The following is a 26,184-nucleotide window of genomic DNA, read 5'->3' on the forward strand; positions in this document are numbered from 1 at the left end:
AAAGGGAGGTGCTAAATAGTTGATGAAGAGTATAATTAATCAGCTATCAGGGCCCTCTCGCTGCAGGTTTCAAGCTAACTCTTCCGCATGTACACGTCTCTCACCCACCAGAGCCCAGGGTGCTGCCACTCAAAGCATCAGCAGGGCATGAATCCAATTGTAAACTCGCTGCCTCTCGTCACCCCCTCTCTCCCGCTGCATCACCCCTCCGTGCTTTTGCCGCTGGTCCCTCTTCTTAGGAATCCTTTCTCCTTGAGCACCTGGCCCACTCCTGCTCCCTGACTTGCCTCTTACCAACTGTGCAACTCCAGGATAGTTTCTTAATCTCCTTGTGCCTCAGTCTGCTCATCTGGAAAATGGGTAAGTTGTAATAGTCGCCTCTGTGTAGGGTCACTGGGAAGACTGGACATGTTAGTGATGTCAAGGGCGTGGACCTTTGCATGGCACGTTCATACTTGCTCTGTAGACGTTAGCCACTGAATTTATGCATCCTTCCTCACTCACCTCAAGCATCGTCTCCTCCTGGAGCCTTCTTGTCCGCCCAGTCTGAGGTCAGTGTCCCACTGCAGCCTGTGCTTACGTGATTGCACTGTCACTCAGTTGCTGGTTTGTGGTCCTTGGTAGATTAAGCTTCTTGAAGACTGGGATGGCATCATCCATCTCTGTATTCCCCGTGGCTGGAATTGGGTACACAGTAGGTGCTGAATGAATGAATGAATAATTGAGTGAGTGAACCTCCACATGCATTTCTTCAGGTTCTGAGATCCTTTGATGACACATTGATGATGGGGAAATCAATTCAGAATATTCCACATCTGTTACTTGGGCTGAAGAATGCAGCCCTCTGGCCCTGCTGGGGGCGAAGTAGGTTTATCTGGCTAGCTTACGACTCAACGGCCCCAGAGGCTGCCCTCTGCCCCAGGGTGCTCGATCCATTAGGAACAGTAGGCGGAGTCTAGGCCCCATGAATGGCCCTGATGCAGCCTGCCCACCATCGCTCGAGGCTGAGTTTTGGAAAGTGAGTCTCAGGCTCCAGCTCCCCACCTTCCAGAGTAGGGTGCCTGTAACTGGGCCCTCCTGGCATTTGCCATTTTTCCTTCTTGCCCACCCTACCCCACTGGTGGCCTCTCCCCCATCATTCATGCCTCTTGCCGCCTATATCAGGATGCACCCACAGGGCTGTCTTTGGATTTTTCCAGCATCGGTCTCCCCCACCCTCCCCGACTTTCCCCCGCCATGCCTTACACGTGGGGCACGTGCTCCAGGCTCCGGGCAACTCTGCCAGACAGGAAGTGCAGACCACCCTTGATTAGTATAAGCAATGTGCTTTCCTTGGCTGGGTCTAGAGCTGCTGCAGCCTAATCAGCAAAGCCGCCAGATCAGCAGGGCCTCTCATTAACACTGATCTGATCTGTGTCTCAGCTGCTGAAGCCCTCACAGTTCATCCCTCAGCAACGTTCCCCCAGGATCGCCAGGGCTCAGTGGGTCGGGGAGGGAGTGACAGCCAAGAAGGGCCATGCCGTGCCCTGTCGTCTGCTGATGTATAACCTAGCCGGGGGCTCATCTTCCTGGAGGGCAGGGCTGGGGCTGGGCAGGGGTTATGGGCGGTGGGCTCTGAAAGTTCAATGCAGGCCCCGGGTCCCAAGTCTTTTCTGCCCTTCCATCATGCAGTGACCCTGTGCTAAGGCGCTGCCAAAGATGCTGATGCAGGCCATGACGTTCAGTATCAGAAAGCTCCATCCCTTTCTCCAAGCCACCCTGCTCCATGGTCTGGACCACTGCCACAGCCCCCCTCACTGGTCAGCCCTGGGAGTGTAGTTAGGTCAGCTGAGAGCACCTGAGGCCAGAGGATAAGAGCCAGTGAAGGGGGAAGTGAGGGGCAGCTGCTTTGGTTTAGGTAATCAGAAGGGCTTCTGGGAGGAGGTGACATTTTAGCTGAGACTTGAATGACAAGAAGAAGTTGACCAGGCAACTATCAGGAGGAGAGGAGTTCCGGGACAAGGGACAGTGAGTGCAAACGAGAAAGAAGGTGGCTTCTTTTTTTTTTTTTTAATTTTATAGCTACTTTATTTATTTATTTCTTTATTTTTGGCTGTGTTGGGTCTTCAGTTCCTGCGACGGCTTTCTCCAGTTACGGCAAGTGGGGGCCACTCTTCATTGCGGTGTAGGGACCGCTCTTCATCGCGGTGCGCGGGCCTCTCACCATCGCGGCCCCTCCCGTTGCGGGGCACAGGCCCCAGACGCGCAGGCTCAGCAGTTGTGGCTCACGGGCCCAGCCGCTCCGCGGCATGTGGGATCCTCCCAGACCAGGGCTCGAACCCGTGTCCCCCGCATTAGCAGGCAGATTCTCAACCACTGCGCCACCAGGGAAGCCCAGAAGGTGGCTTCTTTAAGGAAGAGGAGGGAGGCCAGTGTGCAAGGAGCTGAGGAGGGGGGTGAGGAGGGCTGGGTAATAAGATAAGAAGGAAGGACTAGTCGGGTGAACGAACGAATGAGTGAATGCTGTCCGAATTGAAAGCAGCGAGAGACCACTGGGAACCAGGGTAGTCAGAGAAGCTTTCTGGAAGACACGAGGCTTCCTTCTGCTTCCCTGTCATGGAACAGATTTTGTGCAGTGAAAGAGAAGAGGGAGACCATGGAGGGTGGCAGGTGAGACTCAGACAGGTGCAGCAGGGCTCGTGCATGATGGGACCCCCAGCTGTTTTATGACAAGTCCCCGTGAGTGAGCCAGGCGCCAAATAATACCTGAACTTCTGACTGTCACAACAACCCTGCAGTGGGGTACGGTAGTTATCCCCATTGTACAGCCAGCAGACTGAGGCACAGAGAGGTTACATCGGTTAACTGAGGCACACTCCTTGTAAATGACGGAGCCAGGCATTGGGCCCATACATGCTCCTAATTATTCCTGAGTGCGAGTGTGCCTTTGCACTTGGTTAGGGAGCCGAGGGACCTGCTGTGCTACATGACTGACAGTCCAAGCCCCTGCCAAAAGCCGTGTATCTGTCCCTGGGAAAAACCTGTTTCTGGGCACTGAGGAGATTTGATCCACCGGACCCACTGGTTGGGAGCCTCTGAGTAGCTCTCCAGATTGCTGAGTATCTTTCTACAGTAAACACTTGTCACTCCTTTGGGCCACACAGCATGCAAACCTCCTTCCTATGCTTGGAGAAGCTCCGATTGCTTTAAGGCAGAGCCTGCTTCCCTCAATCAAGTTGAAAATGCCAGCTACTTGTTTTCCTAGCATCTCTTGCAGCTAAGGAATGGATACGTGACCCAGTTTCCAATCAGATGTGAACATCTCACCCTAAAACTGGAAGCCAGTGACCCAAAGAAGAGGCAAGTCGTGCAAATTCGGATTCAGTTTCCAGAGATTGTGGTGGTAGCACCTGTCGGCCCATCATCAGTGGTGGCAGCAGGCAAGATAGAGTTTCTGTGCCCAACAGTGTGGACTGGTCATAGGACTAGTTCAGTGGTTTGATTTGGGGCATTAATTTTGGTTTCAACCCTCCAAGCTGGACTCTCCCATCCTCCAGGAGATGTGCGACCTGGCCAGACAGACATGCCTTTTCTACTTAAATTACCTAGAATTGGTTTCTGTTACTTGCAACCAACAGCTCTAATTAGCACACTGCCATTAGGCCTCATCAGGTCATTAGAGAAGGGAACTCTGGCGGAGGCGGGGGGGAACTTGGGATGTACCAAGCAGATCCAGGGACAGCCTGAAAACTCCCAGAGGAGGGACAGGGACCTGTCATTTCTGGGGCTAAGAGAGGGACTTGGGCAGACACTCCTGAGTATCTGAGACTGCCCAGCTACCTGCAGCCCCACTCCATGGCATTTCCTTGTGATCTGGATTCTAGGCAGAGAAAGGCAAGAACCTAACTTTCTTGAAAGCTACATCATGTGGGGGAAAAAGAGAGACTTGGGATACAAAGAGACCTGGGTTTGGATTCTGGCTTTGCCGTCCACTAGCACTCACTTAACCTCCTGAGCCTCCATTTCTTCATATGTGGAACAGGGTATAGCAGTTGAAGTGCTGTCACCTATAAGTACTCAACACCCAGCTCCAGCTGGCATAAAAAATAAAGATGTTCATTAGCGTCATTGACAGGGCACCTGAAGATGTAGTTTGACTTGATCTGTGGCTCTGCCTCCTTTCCTGGTGATCCTCTCGGCTCTGCCCTTCTCTGGGCATCAGCTCCCTCCTCAGGCTGGAGGTGAGACAGCTGCTGAAGTTCTGACATCACATCTGGTCACAATAACATCAGAGAAAGAAAGGTGTTCCTGTAAGCCAGACAGTCAAGAAGAGCTTGCCCAGCAGCTTACAGCAAACATTCCACCCATCTCATTGGTCCAAAATAGGTCACATGCCCATTCTCCAACCAATAGCTGTCACCAAGGGAATGCCACATGCTGATAGGCTTAGGCCTGAACACCTGAACCAATCACTGGCAAGTGTTATGAGATGATTACCATTGGCTTAAAACATCAGTTCTCAGACTTTTGTCCAGAACCTTGGTGGTTACATTTTCAAAAATCAAGCTTTTGTTCGTGTGGATTGTATTTACTGATGTTTACCATTTTAGAAATTAAAACTGAAAAAGATTAAATATTTATTTGTTTTTAAAATAACAATAAACCTATTATACATGTTAATATAAATAACATATTTTATGAATAAGAACTATACTTTCCAAAGCCAAAAAAAGTTAGTGAAAAGAGCAGCATTATTTTCTACTTCTGCAAATCTCTTTAAAATCTGGCTCCACGGAAGACAGCAGGATTCTCATACCTGTTTCTGCACTCAGGCTGTTGCAATATGTTATTTTGGTTGTACTTTACGGAGAAAATTCAACCTCATGCAGATATGTGGTTGGGAAGGAGAGGTCCTCACAGACCTCCTAGATGGGTCTCAGGAAACCCAGCTGTCCTCAGAACACACCTTGACAACCGCTTGCTTAAGCTAAGCAAGATTCACGGAGATAATAATCGCCCTTATTTCATAGGGTTGCTGAGAGAGAACTAAGGGAGATTATGTATGTAAATCGCTTAACCCAGGGTTCAATAAATGGTGTCTGGGAGAGAAGTAAGACCTCAGGTGAACACAGGTAAAAGCGATAATCCATTACCCCGATGAACTGACTTCTCCCTTCCTTTCCCCAGGGTCCCTCCGCCCACACACATCCCATTATGCCAGTCTTGCTCCATCTCTGTAAGCAGACACACCACAGTAATTGCCACGAAAAGGAAAATGGGGGCGTTGTTCAACAGAGGGGAAGATCAAGCCAAGCTGTCCAACTCAAGCACCTGAGTTTCCCTGATCAGAATGAGAGGCAGAAGCCAGAGTTGACAGTAACTGGGGATCAGGGTGAGCCTCAGATTTGCTGATGGCCCCTCACAAAGGCAGGATGGGGGCCCTTTAGCAGGAGTGGCTGTGCAGTTAGAGCAAGATACAGTCCAGGGTCCAGAGGCCAAAGCAAAGCATCCGAGGTCAGCACCCGGTCAGCAGGTTGGGGTCGGAAGCTGAAAACTGGATGGCATCAGGAAGTCAAAGCAGGACAAGAGAGAGCAGAGGGGGCCTTGGTGATTTGGGAGAAGAAGCAAGAGAGTTCAGGCCAAAGTCAGAACCTCTGGCTTGCAGGGAACAGCTGCAGCCCATGGGTGTGTGCGAACACACACACACACACACACATGGGTGCAGGGCTGGGCAGAAAGCTTGTACCGATTTCACGTCCTTTTCAGAGGAGATAGCAATGGTGTGATAGGCTGGCCACATGTCACAGCTTTCAGAACGATCCCAATTTCAAAAGACACCAAGAGGGTAGGAACTTGTATCCCCAGCATCTAGTACGTGGCACATAGTGGCTACTCCGTAACTATCGGTTGGATGGAAGACCCTGTATCCTTGGCCTTAAAAACCAAATGTCCCAGAATTTCCAACGCTTCAGCGTCTGATTGCATCTCCCAGACTGCCCCTTGCTCCCAAGAGTGGCATCGAAGCTTTTAGCTGACAATGCATTTGGATTTGGGGCTCAGAACTGCTCCCCCCCACAGACAGTGGAAGGAACTCTGCTCTGGAGATCAGGAGACACTGGTTCCAGCCCTAGCTCTATACTAGGTCACTGTGTCATTTAGGGCTTGTCACCTTCCCTGTTGGTGACTCAGGTCTCCCATCTGTGGGTGGCTAAAATCATCAGAGGGGGCATCTAAGAGTATATGCTGAATGAGGGGCTTGGGGACCCAGAAAGAAGGAACACAGAATGTTCCACTAGGTCAGGTTCCCAGGTGGGATCAGGAAGGCAAGTTGCCAGCCAAGGGTCAAGGCACCTGGGACCTTTGGGCTGTGGCCACGTCTGGCAATGTGTCCCCTCTCAGCCCTAGTGACCCTTTTATAGAGCCCCTTTACCCTGGTGAGCCTACAGGCATTGCCAGCCTCTGACCTGATAAAGATCAAGGCCTTCTGCCTGGGTATTAGGGTAGCTGAGGCCTGTGAACTTGAATCTGGGCTATGAGGAATGATTTGAAGGAAAGAAGCCATTTTCGGTCCCAGGCTCAATCTCCTTTTTCCAAATGTGGGATTGGGAGGCAAATAGGAAGGGACCGAATGATTACCGAGCACCTGTGATATGCCAAGCCACGGTCAGAGGCTTTAATGACATATGTGACTTCCTGCCCACATGGTAGGTATCAGTGTCCCAAGAAAATTGAGAGAGAAATGCAGTTTTTTAGCCAAGATCATGAAACCAGGATTTGAACCTCCTTTCTCCTACGCATTCCCCTCCCTCCCCTCTCCTCTGCCTTCCTCCCCCTCCTCTTCTTCATTCTCCTTCCCACTCCCTTCCCTTCCCCTCTCCTTCTCTCCCCCGGGCCCCTGTAATGTCCCCAAGACACCACAGCCCCTGCTGCTCCCTCAGGGGATGAGAGCAGCCCCTTAAGAATCGCTGTCCTCATTTCACTCTCCCTTTGTGACCCTGGATTTCCGCCCTGGGCATTCAGAGTGGCAGGTTCTGACCGCCCTCTCCCCTCTGCCAACAAAAGCCAGCCCGTAATCCTGCTTTCCTGCCCGCCCGCTCCATCCTCCACAGTAATGTCTTTCTTCCCACATTCTTCCTCCCCTGCTCCAGGCCTGTGGCTGCTTTCAAATCAGGCCAGTGGGACTTAGGCCAAGTTCATCAGGAAGGCCCGAGATGGTCAGCGAGGCAGAGGCTGCTGACCTGTGTGCCGCTGGGGCTCACTCTGGTTTGCTCACCCCGGTGGCTGCACCTTCGAGTTTTGTGGTGCTGTGGGGGCTGCCAAGAAGAGGGGGCAGCCTCAGAGACTCCAGAGACAGTGTTCCTTCTCCAACTCAGAGCTGCTTCTTAGGGAGCCATCGTCACTCCTGCCCTGTGGCCGGCTTCGAGCTCCCCTGCGAGATATCTTGTACTTTTCAGATGCGTTTGGGGAGAGGCTAAGAGCTCCGGCTCTGCAGTCAGTCCTGCCACTTTGCATGAGTTGAGGCCAATCAGTGACTCCATCTCACCATCTGCAAAATGGGCACAACAGTAGTTACTACTCAATAGGGTCATCAGGAGGTCTGCATGCCTGTAAAGAGCTTAGGCACGGGGTCTGGTTCACAGGAAGGCCCTAGCAAGTGGGTGCAGCTACTACCCACTGAAGTCTATCTGGCTTCTTCTGTTTTCTGGAAATGGGAAGGCACCAGAAGGGAGGGATGCTGGCATGGTTGGTTCAGAGAAGAAAGTCTTCCTACCCAGACCGCCGTGATTCCAAGGTTGGATACGGTGTCCACTTGGGTATGTTGCACAAACTGTCCATAAATGTGTTCACTCAACAAATAATTGAGCATCTACTCCATACCAGTCACCGTCCCAAGGGCCAAGGTACAGTGACGACAAGACAAAAATGGCCCCTGTCCTCAAGTTGCTCACTGTCTGGTGGAGAAAGACAGCCAATGGGCACATGACAATCATTAGCAAATGATCTCAGAGATGGAAAAGTGCTGTGACAAAAAGAAAACACAGTAATCAGTTGGTGACGACCGGGGGGAGGGGCTGCTCCAGGTAAGGTGGGGGGAGGGGCAGGGTTGACATCTCACTGAGACCTGGACGGAGAGAGGAACGTGGGCACGGCAAGGACAGGGACAGAGCAGTCAGGCGGAGGGGGCAACACGTGTCAAGGCCCGGAGGTAGGCAGCAGCTTGGCTTGGTCACAAGACAAGGCCAGCGGAGATCAGCGACTGAAGTCCAGAGCGGGAAAGGATGGAGCTGAGGGTGGAGGTAGGGGGCAGGGATAGAGCATGCCCTCCATGCCATTGTTGGGCCTTCAGAGTTTATCCAAAGAGCAAGGAGAAGACAGCGGAAAATTCTAGGCGGCGGGGGGGGTATGGTCACAGGTCTGACTGGTTATAAGTCCAGCTTTTGGGTGGAGACCAGACAGACTGGTAGTAAGATGGAGGCAGGGAGGCCGCTAGGAAGCTATTGCAATGTCCCCGGAGAGAGATGACAGCGGCTCAGCCCAGGGCGGCGGCGGTTGGGGTGGAAGCCATTGGATTCAAGATACATTTGGAGAGGAAGCCGACAGGGCCTGCTAGTGGGTGGGTCCATCCAAGTCACACCCCAAGAACAGCCACAGTGGGAGAAGATCCCTCACAGCCCAGTGTCCAAGGTCAAGGTCCAAAGGACTATTAAGTCTGTGTTCCCGTAGCTGCCTCTCTTTAGGGTGGCACGGGTTCAGCCTGTCTGTCTCCCAACAGACAGGGCCAGCATTTGAGGAGAGTAGAGTGACACAGGGAGATATGGGGATGGAAACCCTTGGATCCCCTCTCTTCAGAGTACGGCGAGGGTCTCCAGCGGTAGCAGGCACTTTCCGCTAATAAAACTGATAAAGGCAATTTACTCAGGTGTATATAATATGCACGCGCAGAAGCGACCGATTCTCTGGGCCCGATAGGGACACAGGGACCAGCCAAGCTCACAGCACCTGGAAAGCCTGTGCTAACAGTCACGTGTGTGCACTTAGACTCATTGCCTATCCAAGGATGCTGGGGGCAAACAGGGACCAAGGACATGCTTTGATGGACACAGTCTTTATAGGCTAGAAAATCTGAAGTTCTGAGAACTGCAATTTTTTTTAATCTTTGATGTTATTTCCAAAGGAAGCCTAATATGCAGCTGGAGTTAGAAAAATACAGGTCCTGGGGGCTTCCCTGGTGGCGCAGTGGTTCAGAATCTGCCTGCTAATGCAGGGGACATGGGTTCGAGCCCTGGTCTGGGAAGATCCCACATGCCGCGAAGCAACTAGGCCCGTGAGCCACAACTACTGAGCCTGCGCGTCTGGAGCCTGTGCTCCGCAACAAGAGAGGCCGCGACAGTGAGAGGCCCGCGCACCGCGATGAAGAGTGGCCCCCGCTCGCCGCAACTGGAGAAAGCCCTCGCACAGAAACGAAGACCCAACACAGCCAAAAAATAAATAAATAAATAATTAATTAATTTAAAAAAAAATCTGAATGTTGAAAACATCAAGATTTGTTAAAAAAAAAAAAAAGAAGAAGAAGAAAAATATAGGTCCTTTTACCGGCTTTACAGCCATTCGGCAAAATGGCATCATCGAGCCCAGGTGAATGCAGCAAAAGTCTTTGTCGAAACTCGGTGAGAGGAGGGGGAGGCCCACCCACGGGGAATGAGGGGCACGGACAGGTAGACCCCCCTTGGAGCAGAAAATGTCCTGGTTTTGTTACTGTTGTCGTCATTTTGGGTTTCGAACATTGAGGCAGCTGTCCTTGTAGACACATAAATTATAAATAACCCTTAGGATGCCAGGCTTAGGAGATGCAAGAAAAAGAAAAAAAAAAAAAGAGAAACCACGAACAACTGCTGACAGCATCTGCACCCTTGTTAACTCAAACACAGGATCCAAACTATACTTTTCCAGGAAGGTGGCTGTGAAGTGGCAGGTTTTGTTCAGTGGCCCTGCAGCCCATTGAGCACCAGCTAGCAGTACAGATTTCCCTTTTGCCCCAGCCCTGCAGATGGGCACCCTCGGGAGAGGGTGGAGAGAGGACGAAAACGGGCGGCTGAGACCTGCTTGGCTGTCTCTTGGTGACTAAAGGTAGGGCTGCTAGAGGGTGACGTCTGAATCTACCTGCTGGCCTGTGAAAGACAGGTGCGCCGTGCCCTCCACTACCCTTGGGTACAGGCTTTGTAAAAAGTTGCTTTGTTTGAAAATCAATTTTCAAACATTGTACCAGAAACAAAATGTCATTTACAAAATCACAATCCTATTAATCTCACATGAATAGGTAACATTTCTTGCGTGCTTACTCTGCGGCAGATGCTGTTCTGAGTACTCTACATATACTTAAGGCACTTAGCCCAATGAGGGAGGCAGCGTTATTGCTCCTTTTTACGATGAGGAAACTAAAGCCCCAGGAGGTTAAGCAATCTGCTTAATGTCATACAGCTGGGGCAGGATGCTGTCTCAAGCTCCCCCTGTCTCCAGTGCCTGGCACCCTGTAGTCACCCAGTAACTCCTTATGCTAGGAGGAAGTTGGCTGGTTGATTGATTGGTTAGCTGGGTGATAAGCTACTTGGACTGGTTAGGCTGCAAAATTGATAGGGGCCCAGTCTTGAGTCGGCAGACCCAGGTTCCAACCTCAGTGCAGCCACTTCCTAGCTGTGTGGCCTTGTGGGAGTTACTTCCCCCCATGTGCCTCAATTTTCCTCATTCATAAAATGGGCACAGGAATTGCCCTACTTTGGGTTGTGGATTAGAGGAGAGAATTGCATATAAAAGCCTGGTGCATGGCAGCTGCTCAATAACGGGCACTGCGGTGCTGCGTTCCTGCTGTCAGTGCAGCTTTGTGACACCTGCACATCAGTTTGCAGGATTCAACCTGTCTGCATGCGCTCCAGGTCGCAGCACAGACAGGCCTGTGTGCTGCATGTCGGATTCCCTGCTGGAGAAGCCACTGCTCGCGTCTCTCCACGTGCAAATGGAGTAGTTTTCCATCCATCCCAGATTAGTGCATCTTCTGCAGGTGCCACTAGCCCCAAAGCCAGCTGCTCCCTGGGGGAACAAGAAGTGCACTTTGAGTAGGAACACTCCTGCTGGCTTGTCTTGCTGCCACCTGCAAAACAGGACCCAGTCCCAAGGGCCTGCATTGGAGAAAGAAAGGTCCCCAGGCCCTTTGGTCTGCTAACCAAATATTAATGACAAGGATGAAGCAAATACCTCAGGCAAATGTTTAATAAGAAAATAACACTCCACATGAATTCGGCTTACCATTAACTGCCCAGTGGAACTTGGATGGGAACAGTGGACAATTTAACAGTTGATGTGACTGCCTTCAAAGTATACTGGTTTTTTTTCTCTCTTTCTCACTCTCTCTTCCCCGAGCAGGGTGACCTTACTAACTGCTTTGCTTAAGTGGATGTTAAAACTTGTTTTCATTCCTTGATGTGGGTGACAGAGTTGGGACTGGAGCAGGTCACCAGGAGCATGCCTGGTGGCAAGGCTCAGAAGTGAGTCATGCAGAAACACAGCTACACAGACCGATGGAACAGAAGTGAGAGCTCAGAAATAAATCCATGCACGTCCGGTCAACTGACATTTCACACGGGAGCCAAGAATACTCAATAGGGAAAGGACAGTCTCTTCAATAAATGGTGTTGGGAAAACTGGATATTCATGTGCAAAGGAATGAAAGTGGAACCCTCTCTTACACCACTCACAAAAGTTAACTCAAAATGGATTAAGGATGGAAACATAAAACCATAAAACTCCTAGAAGAAAGCATAGGGAGAAAGCTCCTTGACATTGGTCTTGGCAATGGTTTTTTTGGATATGACACCAAAATACAAGCAACAGAAGCAGAAATCAACAAATGGAACTACATCAAACTAAAAAGCTTCTGCACAGCAAAGGAAACAATGAACAAAAGGAAAAGGCAACCAACCTACAGAGTGGGAGAAGATATTTGTGAACCACATATCTCATAAGGGGTTAATATCCAAAATATATAAGGAACTCACACAACTCAATCAATAGCAAAAAAAAAAAATCCAATTTTAAAATGGGCAAAGGACCTGAATAGACATTTTTCCAAAGAAGACATTCAGATGGCCAATAGTTATATGAAGAGGTGCTCAACATCACTAATCATCAGAGAAATGCAAATCAAAACACCAATGAGATATCACCTCACACCTGTCAGAATATTCTGCTATTTCCAAAAATACGAGAAATAACAAATGTTGGCAAGGATGTGGAGAAAAGGGAACTCTCATGCACTGTGGGAATGTACATAGGTAGAGCTACTATGGAAAACAGTATGGCAGTTCCTCAAAAATTAAAAATAGAGCTACCATATGATCCAGCAATCCCACTGTTGGGTATTTATCCAAAGGAGATAAAAACAGTAACTTGAAAAAATATACGCACCCTCATGTTCATTTCAGCATTATTTACAATAATCAAGACATGGAAACAACCTAAATGTCCATCAATGGATGAATAAAGAAGTTGTGGGGAATTCCCTGGCGGTCCAGTGGTTAGGACTCCGCGCTTTCACTGTCGAGGGCCCGGGTTCAATCCCTGGTCAGGAAACTAAGATCCCGCAAGCCAAGCAGTGTGGCCAAAAAAAAAAAAAAAGTTGTGATATGTATATGTGTTTGTGTGTGTATATATACAAACACATATGTGTGTATATATATGTATATATGTGTGTGTATATATATACATACACATGTGTGTATATATACATACACACATATGTGTATATATGTATATATGTGTGTATACATACACACACGTGTGTATATACATACACACGTGTGTGTATATGTGTATATATGTGTGTGTGTATATATGTGTGTATGTATATATGTGTATATATATGAATTCTATTCAGCCATTAAAAAAAGAAGGAAATCCTACCATTTGCAACAACACGGATGAACCTGGAGGACAGTATGCTAAGTAAAATAAGCCAGACAAACGAAGACAAATACCATATGGTCTCACATATGGAACCTAAAAACATAAGTCAAACTCACAATAACAAAGAGAATGGCGGTTACCAGGGGCTGGTGGGTGGTGAGGTGGGGAGGGCAGAGAGAATGAGGAGATTTTGGTCAAAGGAGACAAACTTCCAGTTATCAGAGGAATAAGTTCTGGGGGTCTAATGCACAGCGTGGTGACTATAGTTAGCAGTATTATATTATATACTTGAAAGTTGCTAAGAGTAGATCTTAAATGTTCTCACCCGTAACAGCAACAACAACAAAAGGGTATTTGTGTGAGGTGAAGGATGTGTTAACTAACCTTGTTATGGTAAACATTTTGCAATATATACATATATCCAATCATCACATTGTACACTTTAAATTTACACAGTGCTATAGGTCAATTACGTCTCAATAAAACGGAGGGTGGGGGGCAGATAAGAAAGAAAGAAGCAAGCTGTTGCATGGCCGGTGATCTGGGGGAAGTAGCCCAATGCTGAACAGGAGTCCAGAGTTCATTGTATAGTTCAGCCATTTTGCTTTCTGCCCCATAAAATAAAAATGTTAAAAAGGGCATGTTTATATCTTTTCAGCATCACAGAATGTAAAACAAAATGTAAGAATTGAAAGCGCAGGTGATTAGTTGAAGCATGCAAGAAATCTTTAAAATTAAAAATCGTCGTGTTCACTGTCTCACTAGTGATCTCATCCTTTTCTAGAGGACAAGCTGGCGACCCTAGGCGCTCATCCCTGAGGGTAGGTGGCAATGAGATAACCCCAGGCTATCCTCAGTCATGGGGCACTCGATATGCCTCCTTCTTCCGAAGATCTGGAAGGAGGGTGTCGCTGAAACAGAGACGCTGTGAGTCAAATTGAAGTATTCAATCTGGCCATCCCTCCACTGACGGGTCAACACTCTCCCTCCGTTCCTCCCCCCACCCCCCGTGCTGACCTTTAAAATGAAGCCCCTGCAGAAATAGAGACACAGATGTAGAGAACAAACGTATGGACGCCAAGGGGGGAAAGTGGGGGTGGGGGTGGGGGTGGGATGAACTGGGAGATTGGGATTGACATGTATACACTAATATGTATAAAATGGATAACTAATAAGAACCTGCTGCATAAAAAATAAATAAAATTCAAACAATAAAAAATAAAATGGAGCCCCTGCCCCAGAGGACTATCCTGTCCGTGGAGGATGAAGGACCCCCAGGAAGTGCCCGGAGACTTTGGGACTCAAGAGTGTGTTCCCTGGACCAACAGCATATAAGCATCTCCTGGGAGCTTGTTGTTAGAAAAGCAGAACCTCAGACCCCACTCCTGCATCTGCATTTTACCAAGATCCCCAGGAGACGGACATGCTGGTGAAGGCTGAGACGCTCTGAGATGATGCCCCAGGAGGCAAACTGAGTTTGAAAAAAATGCTCTGGGTACAAAGACAAGGCGTGATTACTCTGCCTGGGCATGTCCTGAACTGCTTCCAGAAAGAAGTATCCTCTGAGCTCTGTTGGAAGGGATAGACTAGACGGAAGGGGTTTAGTGGAGGTGGAAAGGAGAACATTCCAGGCAGGGAGCATGGAGTGAGCAAAGTCCTGGAGGTGTTAAAGAGCCAGCGAGGTGGGGGGGGAGGGGGCACTGCAAATGGAGATGCATTTCCAGAAGCCTGGCTTAGCCGTTTCTCACCTGAGTGGAGGGGCACCCTTCCTCTACCCCCATCCCTCCACAGAGCAGATGTGCCCACTACAGAATGTCTCTGGTACCTCTTTTCGTTGATGCTGTGAACTGGGCTTTGCTCCATCAGCCTGGGCTGGGACTCTATGCAATGTGTCACTTGCTTCTGCACTAACTCCGTGCCAGGATTGTGCTGGGCATCTTACCTGCTTTATTTCATTTATTTTTTTTTAAAGGTTTCACATATTTATTACTGAGCTAGACAGTGAGCAGTGGTGAGGAAAGATCAAGAGGAGCGAGCCATTCCATTTCTCCCATCACACAGGCAGCTGTTCAGACAGTAGTGATGTTCTGATATGGTAAGACGCAATTGACCTTGACACAGCATAAATGTGTGCCACTTCGTATGCGAGGTTCTTTATAGACCCAGCTTGGTTCTTCTCCAGTGTCTTCTCTTGGAGTCGTACCTGATTTTACTACCAGTTTTCATTTGAATCCACTGGAGAATGGGACGATTCTGCTTTTGTTTCTTGGCCGGGAATCGCTTGATCCTGAAAGTCTTGTGAGAAGACATGGCGAGGAGCAAATTCAACCGCACATATGATGGTGGACAAGAGAAAAGAGGAGCATTTCGTTTATTCTTAAGGACAACTCACCTAGAAGGTTCTAGAGAGACAGAATAGCAGAACAACCAAGAGCATGTGCTGGAGCCAGACTGCCTAGGTTCAAATCTCACCTTTGTTCCTTACTAGTAGTATCCTTGGGAAAGTTAAAGTTGATCTACCCATCCATATCTTGAAGTTTCCTCTGCTATACAATTGGAAATAATAGTACTATATACTTTGTAGGGCTTCTCTGAGGATTAAATACATCAGATATAGTTCAGTGCCTTGGCAAATGGTGAGTTCTACGTGTGATAGTTTTTAATCACTCTTATTATCCCATTGAACAGATGAAGAAACTGAGGCTCTGAGAATTAAAGTGATTTCTCCAAGGTCACAGAGTTAATACTCCGCTACCTTTGCAAGGATTCCCCATGGGCTGCCCTCTCTCTCCCACTTAGCTTGACTTGGAGACCCCTTACATCCTGCCCACAATCTCCTCCTCCAACATCGTGCCCTTGCTTCCCACCCAGCGTCCCTCCCACCTAACAGAAGACATCTCACCTCAGATGTGTGCCTCTGCATCTGCTACTGCCACCACACCTTTGCTTAGGCTGTTTCCTCTGCCCAGAATGCTCACCTCCCCATCTCTGGCCATCCTGACTGCACCTCTGCCCTTGAGACCCTGCTGATGTACCTGGTGGAGGGAGCCCCCTCCTCTGCATTTCCGGGTGCCCCCTCCTCAGCTGGCCACGTCCACCCCCCCGTGCACCCAGAGAGCCAGGGCCACATTTTGCACATCCTGGCGTTCTCCCCCCGCCTTGCCTAACATGATGCTCAGTATGCAGTCAGTCCCCAGCATGGGCGACCCTCCCTCTCCAGATCCCGTTCCTGGCCCCGGGCTCTTTTGATTCAGCTCAGAGTTTCTCAACCTCAGCACTACCGATGTTTGGGGCCAGATAATTCCTTGTTTGGGGTTCTGTCCTGTGCACCGTAGGATGTTTAGCAACATCCCTGGCCCCTACCCTTTAGATGCCAGTAGTAACTCCCCTCCCTGATTGTGATAACCCAGACATGGCCCAATGTCCCCTGTGGGGCAAAGCTGCCCTCCAATGAGAACCAGAATTTCCCCTGGGGTGACCAGGATGAGAGAGGGGGTGACTTTAGCATGGGAGGCTGCGGGGTGGTCGGGGGGGGGGGTTGAAATCCCCAAACGTACATGCAGGGAGGTCACAGAGACGGGGAAGGATGGTGGAGATGGTGAACGAGAGGGAGCGTGCCCACCTCCTGTCAGTCACAGCCAGGTGGAAATGCGGTCCAGCTTTTGCCAGATTTTGAGACTCTTCAAAAGAAGCCAGAAATCCTGTCTTTTATGTGAAATTCCCTGATTCTTATTTACAAAACAGAAACAGACTCACAGACTTAGCGAATGAACTTATGGTTAGCAGGGGGGAAGGGTGGGGGGAGGGATAGACTGGGAGTTTGGAATTGACTTGTACACACTACTATATAGATAAGCAACAAAAAAAAAGAAGAAGAAGAAAAATTCCCTGATTCTTAAGTGTTGGCAACTAACATGAATTTGTTTTAAACATTGTGGGAAGACCAGAATGTGTCTGTGAGCCAAATGTGGGCTTTGCAAACTTTCCTACAGACCAAGCTTCCATCCTAGAGGCTTTGGGCAGCTCACACCAACTGGGCCCACGGGTCCCCATTCTCTCAGCAGTGGTTTGTGTCTTAGGCACCATCCACAAGCCCCATGTTAGGACTCTGGACCACACAGACAGTCTCTGCCCACGCAGGCCACTCCAACCCCCGTCTGAAGCCCAATTCCAAAGAGGTGGAGGGTTCTAAACTCCCAAGTGATAGAGAATATGGAAAGTACCCCAGGAAGGGGGTCAAGAAGCCTGAGCTCTCATCTGACTCTGGCACTGATTTGCTGTGTGACCTTGGGCAATCACTCCCATTCTCTGAGCTTCAGTTTCCTCCTCTGTCACGTGTTTGTAGGATGAAGAAAGAGAAGGGCAGAAGAATGCATGCTTTCTCTTCCTGGGACTCGAATGAGTATTTCCTCTTGGCAGCACAGAACCCCACCTGGCTTACCCAGTGCCTAGCGGGCATTCTTGTCCTCAGACTGACCTGGGCAGGGACAAGCCAAGATGGTTCCACCTCCCAGCCCAGGAATCCTGCATTTCAGAGCGGGGAGTCTGGGTCATCCTGATGGACTCTTTTATCTGTGCAATTAGGTTAGCAGCGCTGGAGGCTGCTCCACGGGTGGAACCCACCTTTCCGTCACTGGGAAGAGTCAGACCGTTGGCCCCTGCTGGTGCTGATGGCAGAGCTCTGGGTTTGTGAGACCGTCTCCCTGCCCAGAGGTGCTCATGGCCACGGGACGGCTCAGGTGGGCAAGCCCGCACCTGGCCTGTCTGCAAGCCCTCGGACAGTTTCCCAACGGGCTCTGCGGCTGAGAGGAGCCTTCCTTAGGCTGATAGGAGCAGAGGGGCTCTGGGAGATCTTTTTGTTCAACCTCCGAATTGTATAGATGGGAAAACTGAGGCCCGGGGAGGGAAAAGGGTTGGCCCAAGGTCACCCAGTCAACAGAACGAACACCCCCATCTCCTGACTCCCTGTCCGGTGCTCCTTCTGGTCTAACATCGGGCTCTCCTGGAAGTGGGCACTGGTGAGGTACACAAAGAGTGACAGATAGACAGACAGACAGACCCAGACAAGCACTGACTTTGCCCGTCACCACCTGTGGCCTAAGACCACAGGTTGTGGACTCCGTGCCTGGAGCACGCATGTGGTGACTTGCAGGGGGTGAGGGCTGGAGGACGCATTGTTACCATGTGGGATGGAATGGGGGTTCTATCACCAGACCTCCGGATTTTTTCAAAATAAAGCTACATATCTGACTTTTTTGGTGTAATTTATCCAAATTTTTAAATGCTGGCAACTAATTTTTAAAATGCTTTTTAGTAGACTACTAGGAAAAGAAGACACATTCACAGGCCGTGGGGCCCCAGTCTGCAACCTCTGCTCCCTTCTCTTACCCTCAGTTTACTCTGCTTTAAAGTGGGTATCATGGGACTTCGCGGGTGGTCCAGTGGTTAAGACTCCAAGCTCACAATGCATGGGGGCACGGGTTCAACCCCTGGTTGGGGAACTAAGATCCCACATGCCACACGGCACAGCCTAAAAAAATAGAAATAAAAAATAAATAAATAAAGTGGGTATCACAACAGTACCCCCTCTCATAGGGCAGTTGAGGGATTAAATGAGATAAAACCACTAGAGGGCCTATCATACCACTGGGCCCACAGTGAAAGGTAGCTGTTGTTATTTATTAAGACATAGGACCCTTTTCTTAGAAGAAATGGGAAGGGACTTGTTAAGCTTAGCACAAGGCAACTGGGAGGCCGTGAGCCAGAACTCAGGATCTTTCCAGCAATCCACAAATCCGAGCGTGTGCTGGCTGTCGTGGGCATGTATCAGTTTAAAACCTGTCCCTGCCTTGAATTTACAAGGGAGGTGGGATTGGGCTCACCCAGCAGCTCGTGGGGTTGTCCTTCACCCCAGGAATCCAGGAGCATCCCTCCACGAGGCCCCTAATCTGGGAGAAACATCCTACTTTCAAAGGTCATATCTTTAAAAACAAAAAGACTGCAGCTCCTTTCACATTAGACAACACATTTCTGCTTGTTTGTTTTAATGAGAAACTTCAGGGGGAAGATGACAGTCCTTCCACGTAGCTGTTCGACAAATCTGCCTCCTGAAACCAGTTCCAAAGATATTTAAAGGACAGTTCTGGGGAAAGAAGAATTTAGAACAAATTCTAATTAGTCCCCGTGGGACTAGGGGCCGTTGCAGATTTCTGCCCTGAGAACCCGGAGACCAGGGCCCAAGGTTACTTCCTGATGTCCAGGGTGCAGAATGTTCTTCCTCCTGAGCTTGGCCCACACAGGGGCCGCTGGGGGCAATGTCAGGCCTGTTCCCGGCTTTGCTGGAGGCCTTGTGGACACAGAGCCCGAGGTGCTGATGGAGGCCGTGCATGCTCTGCCTTCAGGGTGGGAGAAGCCGGAGTCGCTCTGGCTGACATGCCTGAGTTCTGGTGGGCGGACAAGCAGGTAAAGCCTGTAATTACAGGAAAGCGGCCTGGGACGTGTGTGGACAGGCCTCCCGGAGCCCAGGCAGGTGGCCTCCTGACAAGGGAGGGCCCTAGGGTTTGGACTCCGGGTGCAAAAAGCCATCAGGGTGGGGGAGGGGTGGTTACGTAGCTGTGATGCCACAGCCACTGACAAAATGACCTTGCTCTGCTCCACTGCCTCGTTCCTCCCCCCCAGCTCAGAAGGACGTGAAGACCTAGCAGTCCTTCCTCCAGGCACTGGCGGTGGCCCTCACCTTTATCAGCATCAGGGTTACATGGAGAGGGCTGTTAAAACAGACTGTCAGGCCCCATCCCAGGAGTTTCTGATTCAGGAGGTAGGGATGGGGCAGAGACTTTGCGTTTCTCATAAATGCACAGGGATGGTGCTGATACGGCTAGTCTAGGGGCCACACTTTGAGAACCACTGCTCTAGGGCTTCCTGAAGTCAGTCTGCTTGGGCCCCTGATTTGCTGTGTGTCTCTGGGCAAGTATCTGAGCCTCTCTGGACTTCTGTTTCTCTCAGAAGGAGAAGCCAGCTTTGTCTTTGAACGGATAAACCCCACCTCGGTGCTGAGATGCCTAATTACTACTTGCAGGTAGCTCAGAGACCTTCACATGAAAGGCCCAGGCCTTTGCACAAGGTTCTTACTCCATGGTTCCAACTTGCTTCTGGCCACGGTGAGCGCTGTCGCTTTAGGAGAGATTGGCACTTTAAGCCTTAAAGGGACAGGCCAGGCCAGCATCTCTGGGCCTCAGCGCTCACCCTGCCTGCAAGAAGATTGAAGCCATTTGCTAGCCTGGTCTTTGAGATCATTTTGTTTCCTTGGGGAGGGAGGTGGCAAGGGCTCGTCATTGTCCCAGTGGTAAGGCGTCTATGGCACAGAAAGTCATAATCAAACTCATATCTGCCAGCCGTTCTCCTTTCTCATCTGAATGTCCAAGTGGACCGTGACCTTTCTACACTCGGGGGCCTGTCGCCCTTCCCCACAGTATCTAGGGCAGGAGTGGACTCATGGCAGATACCGAGTGCAGACGGACCCCATGAAATGAACAAGCAAATAACCAAATGGTTCCTTAACTGAACCGGCCCCGCAGCCTGGGTGTTTGGCCCTCTGCAGTTACGTGGGCTTCCCACATATGGTCTCCTTTGTTCCTCACAGGACAGTCATGGGGAGATAGGCAAGTATTCTTATCCCCATTTCACAGGTGGGGAAACTAAGACCCCGGAAGGTGGCCTGACTTGCCCAACTTTACTAGTAAGTAAAGGGCAGTTGCAGAAAGAAAAGTCTAGAACTCCATGCCGCAGACCCTCACCACAGCCTCTCCCGAGTCTAATCGGTTTTCTTTTCCATGTCCCTGTAAGAGCCATTCTGCAGGTATTTGCCATGGAGATGAAACTGGGAGAGCAGTGATCTAGGAATCCAGACCCTTCCTGGTTCCGGGGAGGGAGGAATAGTTTCTCCTTTGCAGAAATTGCCAGTCTTTCCCAGGGGCCTGCCTTAGGCCCGCTTGGTGTCACATGCTGGTACACCCCAGGTACCCATGGCAGGCTAGACCACATGGTGCTTTACTTCCGGAGCCCAGTACTGTGCCTGGCACATGGTTGGTACACAATCAGTATTTGTTGCGTCAATGAATGAATAAATGAAGACAGAGGTGGTTGAAATACTGGGTCTAAACTTACCAGTTTGTGTGATCTTAGACAAATCCTTCCACTCTCTAAGCCTTGGTTTCTTCAACTGTAACATGAGAAGAATAATAATTTTTATAATAATACAAAATAGTGGCATAATAATTAAGAAAACTGGCTCTGGAGCCAGAACTGCCTGCCTCTAAATCCTAGCTCCATCCTATTCTACTGGGTGACCTCAAGCAAGCTACTAAACCTCTCTGTTCCTTGGCTTCCTCATTGATAAAGTGAGGATTGTGATAGCACTTATGTAGTGTTGTGAGGATAAAAATGAGCTAACATGTGTAAAGTGCTCTATCCAATATTATAAGTAACCCTTAACAATGGTGATTCTATCTCTGTGCATTGGTAAATTAAATTAGAACATTTAAGTAACAAGTACCCGGCAGAGTGCCTGGCACAGAGATAGAAGTGCTCAGTAAACAGTAACCATTATTCTTATCTTGGGCACTCACTGGCCCATAGCTCTCTGTGTCTCTTGAATCACACATAGGGAGTGGAGACACGGGGCCTGAAAATTGTGGTGGTGGACATAGTGGTCCCATTCCCAGGAGCCACCAACCCCCAGTTGAGGAAGGTGAAGTACCGCCAGTGGCCACCGGGGGCAGCAGAGGCCCCATCCCCAGATGCCCTGCTGAAGGTTCCCTGACTCCCGTGTCCAGGAGGTAATCAAGGAAGGGTTGACCATTCCACTGTGCCCACAGGCAGGCATTCTCCATAACCCTGACATGCAAAGCATTCCCCCAGAGAACACCCCTCACTTCTGAGGGTTGGACTCCCAACCCTGCATTGAACAGCCATATCATCTTGGATAAGTCCCTTTGTCTTCCCTAAACCTCAGTCTTCTCAGCTGGGACATGGGAATAGGGTGGTTTGGAGGGTTGAATGAGCTAGAAAGGACAGTCCCTGGGGTGAAGTGAGTGCTCAGTGACACCTGTTGCCAAGGTAGCATGATGGTTATTAGCCTGAACTCCGCAGCCAGACTACATGAAGCTTGAGTCCTGCCTACATCACTCATTGGCTGTGTGCCTTTGGGTAAGTGACTTCACTTCTCTGTGTCTGTTTCCTCATTTGTAAAATGGGGATGATAATAATAGTACACGTAATTCTCAGAGTTGTTGGGAGGATTAAATGAATGTCTAAAGTTTTTAGAACAGTGCCCGGCATATATAGTAAGTGCTGTGTAAATGTTTGCCAGTATTATTATCAGAAGTCGTAGTATTTTGGCTGCGTTGGGTCTTCGTTGCTGCGCGCGGGCTTTCTCTAGTTGTGGCGAGCAGGGGCTACTCTTCGTTGTGGCTCACGGGCTCTAGAGCGCAGTCTCAGTAGTTGTGGCGCATGGGCTTAGTTGCTCCGCAGCATGTGGGATCTTCCCGGACCAGGGATCGAACTCGTGTCCCCTGCATTGGCAGGCAGATTCTTAACCACTGCACCACCAGGGAAGTCCCCAAGTCGTAGTATTTTTGATGTTATTGTTATTTATTCTGAATAAGCTGCAACATTTCAGCTTTCTGCAGAAACCTCCCTGCTTGACACGAACTCCCCAAAAAGAGGCTTAGAGGAGACGGGAGAGATATGGCCCCTGGATGAGGAAGGACTTTTTCCTTTTGGTGCAGCTGAGAATCTAATTTGGGACGCAAGATGGTCTGAGAGGCAGGGCACAGAGGCCAGCCGCACTCAGTGAAAATACTTCAATGCCTGGCTTTGGGCTAAGCTTCTGCTGGCAGAGGTGATCAGGATCTTCACCAGGTCATTTGGGACCCAGGAAAGATCACCAAAGAATACCAATGAGCCCATGACAGGCGCACAAAAGTCTCCAGCCAAGAAGTCCTCGCCAGGACAGATGGCAGGATGGAACGGGGGTAAAATCCTCCATCCCCCAAGGGCTGAGGTCTAAGTAGGTATAGGGGAAAATCCCAGTCTAATCCTTCCCGCTGCACCTGTGCCCCAGAGTCCTACTGGGATGGCCAAGGGAAGAAGAGGAGATCAGTACGTACCCACTGGTGGCCTCAGCCACAAAGGCATCCCAGGGCCTGCCAGAAGGACTTCTGAGAAATGAATCAAAGGCTGCAGATCTCCATGGAAATAGCTGGTAATGCTTATCTGGCTTAGAAACAATGGGCACGTCACTCCGGCCTCCTCCGGCAATGTCCTCAAGCCCACTTTTTCGAGGGTTTACCTTGTGCTAATCACCATTCAGAGCCCTGCGTGTGCCTCTTCTCATTGAAACCTCCTTCCACAACCCTATGAGGTGGTGGCCACCGTCATCTCCTTCTTACAGAGGAGGAAACTGAAGCTTCCAGGGGTGAAATCATTTCTTCTAGATCATACACTAGTGTGTATCAGAGCCAGGATTTGAGTCCTGGTCTCTCTGCCTCCAAAAAATGTGTCCCCAGCCTCCTCCTGGAGTGGGCAGCCTCCAAGATGGCCCTCAATGACCCCTGTCTTCTGCAGTCAAACCCTCCCATCCAGGGTGGACAGGACCTAGTGATTCACTTTTTTTTAAATTAATTAATTAATTTATTTATGTCTGTGTTGGGTCTTCGTTGCTGCACGCAGGCTCTCTCTAGTTGCGGCGAGCGGGGGCTGCTCTTTGTAGTGGTGCGCGGGCTTCTCACTGCAGTGGCTTCTCTTGTTGTGGAGCACGGGCTCTAGGCGTGCGGGCTTCAGTAGTTGTGGCACGCAGGCTCAGTAGTTGTGGCTCGCAGGCTCTAGAGCACAGGCTCAGTAGTTGTGACGCACGGGCTTAGTTGCTCCATGGCATGTGGGATCTTCCCGGACCAGGGCTCGAACCCGTGTCCCCTGCATTGGCAGGTGGATTCTTAACCACTGCACCACTAGTGAAGTCCTGTGATTTACTTCTAATGAACAGAACAGGGAGAAGGTGATGGATGCCATTTCCAAGATTAGGTTACAGAGACAGAGGTTTCCATCTTGTGCACACCCTTTCTTGCTTGAAGCCCTTAAAGCCCTTGAGGGACGCAAGCTGCGATTTTTCGAGTAGATCTATAGCTCTATGGCAAAGAACTGAGGGTGGCCTCGGACCCACAGCTGAGGAGCTGAGGTTCTCAGTCCAACACAAGAAACAGAATCCTTCCAGAGCCACATGAGTGAGCTGGGGAGTAGATCCTCCCCAAGGAGAGCCTTGAGTTGACTGTGCCTTTGCTTCCCGGCTGGCACCTTGCCGGCTGCCTGCACAGAATTCCTGAGCCAGAGGCACCCAGCCAGGCCATCCTGGATTCCTGACCCACAGAAACTGAGAGATAATAAATGCTTCTTGTTTCAAGCCTCTGCGTTTTGGGGAGATTTGTCATGCAGCAGTAGGTAACTAATACACTTACTCTCACTACTAGCAACAAACACCAAACATACCCCCACAACCGTCATAAGAAGGATTAAAAAGACTCACTCAACCATAGCGGGCAGAGCTGGGAAGGCCCTCCTCACATCTGCTAACCCAGCCCTTCATTTTGCTTTTGCCAGTGAGGGCGCTTAGTTGCAGAGACAGAATGACCCTTTTCCACAGTCATACACAAGCTAGGGGATTGCTACCGAGGTCTCCAGACTCCAGGAACTCATGAGGGTGTTATAGACAAAACGGTGCAGATTCCTAAGAATCCACAGTTGCTGCCTTGTCTTAGTGCCAGGTGTTTGAAAAGAGTACTGCTGGCTGGAAGATCTCAGTAAAACCTACTCTACAAATACAAAAAACACAGCCAAGAAAAAAAAAACAAACCTGAAAAATTCCAGTGGGCTCAAATATTCAATTTCAAGTAGATATCGAATATAGTGGAGTTCTTTAGTACAATGTTTCTGGTTTTGTTCCTTAAGCCAAATATATCTTGTCATGTCACTTGCTCCTGTGATCTAAAGGAAGTTCCCCTGGCAATGAAGGCACACTGTGAATGGGAACTGCACTGATCCCTTGTGTCCCTGTGCCCCAGCCTCCTTTTTGTTTCCTTTGGTGGCGCTGTATTGGCCTGAGGTCAGGGTCATGGGGACACCGTCTGGCCTCAGAGCTTAGAACTAGAGCAGCCTCCCAACCCTCGGGCTGGGTCGCCCATCCCCACCCCTCCCCACCCCCACCTCGAACTCTCACTATGCCTTTGCTCCTTATGAGTTGTCAGGAGGACTGGATGGGGCCAGTTCCTGCATCCTTTCCCCACACCCAAATCTTCCCTTCCCTCTGCCTTGCAGAGGCCGGACACAACGTACGCTGGAGAAGGACAGAGTGGCCAAATCCCAGGCCCAGCTGTCTCCAACATCAATTATCAGCATCCCCCAGGGAGGCCGGGTAGATCTTCTGGGAATAGGACCAGCTACATAATTTGCAGATCCCAATGCAAAATGAACATGTGAGGCCTTAGTTCAAAAGTAATTAAGAATTTCAAGGCAACGACATTAACCCCAGCGTAGGGCCCTTCTGCAAGGCTGCACGTTCAGAAGCCAACCTGGGCTTGGAGTCTCCGATAAAAACCACCCTGGAGTTGCCGTTCCTAGAGGGCCTGCCCAAGCTGCTCAGGGCAGAAAATGGGCTGTCGCTTCCCGGCTGTTGCATCTCCTGTTGCAGAGCTGAGCAGAAACATCTCGTGGGCCCAGGGTGTCCTCAGAATCAGAAACATACCTCGAGGAGGAAAGACCTCCCACCCAAGGCAGATGGTTTTCTGGAAGGCTGCAGGCTGCTGCTGTCAGAGGTTTGCCTGCTAGCAGAGCTGTGGACAGAGGGAGAGAGAGGGAGACAGAGAGGCTGAAGCCAAATGGGGAGGCCTGGGCAGTCTGAAAACCCCAGAAAGCAAGGGCAGGTGTGCCCAACTGCCATGTGAATTCCTGGCCCTGAGTGTGGGGAAAACACACACACACACACACACACACACACACACACACAGAGCCAGGCCAAACTTTGCTGAGAAAGGAGAGCAGCAGAAATTCCCCAAGCTGGGGGCTTGAGAAACAGCTTGGATCATTGAAATGTCAGTAGAAAACATGTGCAGACTCCTGAGAGGTTGCAGAGGGGACCAACAGGCCAAATAGAAACTTCTAGACATATTTCCTTTGTTGTTCTTTCTCCTCCCTCTC

At 49.9% G+C, this 26,184-nt stretch overlaps 2 protein-coding genes across 4 annotated transcripts in view; one reads left to right on the forward strand and one right to left on the reverse strand.

The window, feature by feature from the left end:
* Positions 1–26,184, forward strand: part of KAZN (kazrin, periplakin interacting protein) — a 1,128,675-nt gene that overhangs the window by 938,581 nt on the left and 163,910 nt on the right. The gene's annotated exons all lie outside the window — the stretch shown is intronic.
* On the reverse strand, positions 15,091–15,246 carry LOC102998870 (60S ribosomal protein L39-like). The gene has a single exon (XM_007174946.1). It carries the CDS (start codon positions 15,244–15,246, stop codon positions 15,091–15,093), a length of 156 nt encoding a protein of 51 aa, XP_007175008.1.

The sequence above is a fragment of the Balaenoptera acutorostrata genome, chromosome 1 (genome assembly GCF_949987535.1).
Source record: "Balaenoptera acutorostrata chromosome 1, mBalAcu1.1, whole genome shotgun sequence".
Lineage (NCBI taxonomy): Eukaryota > Metazoa > Chordata > Mammalia > Artiodactyla > Balaenopteridae > Balaenoptera > Balaenoptera acutorostrata.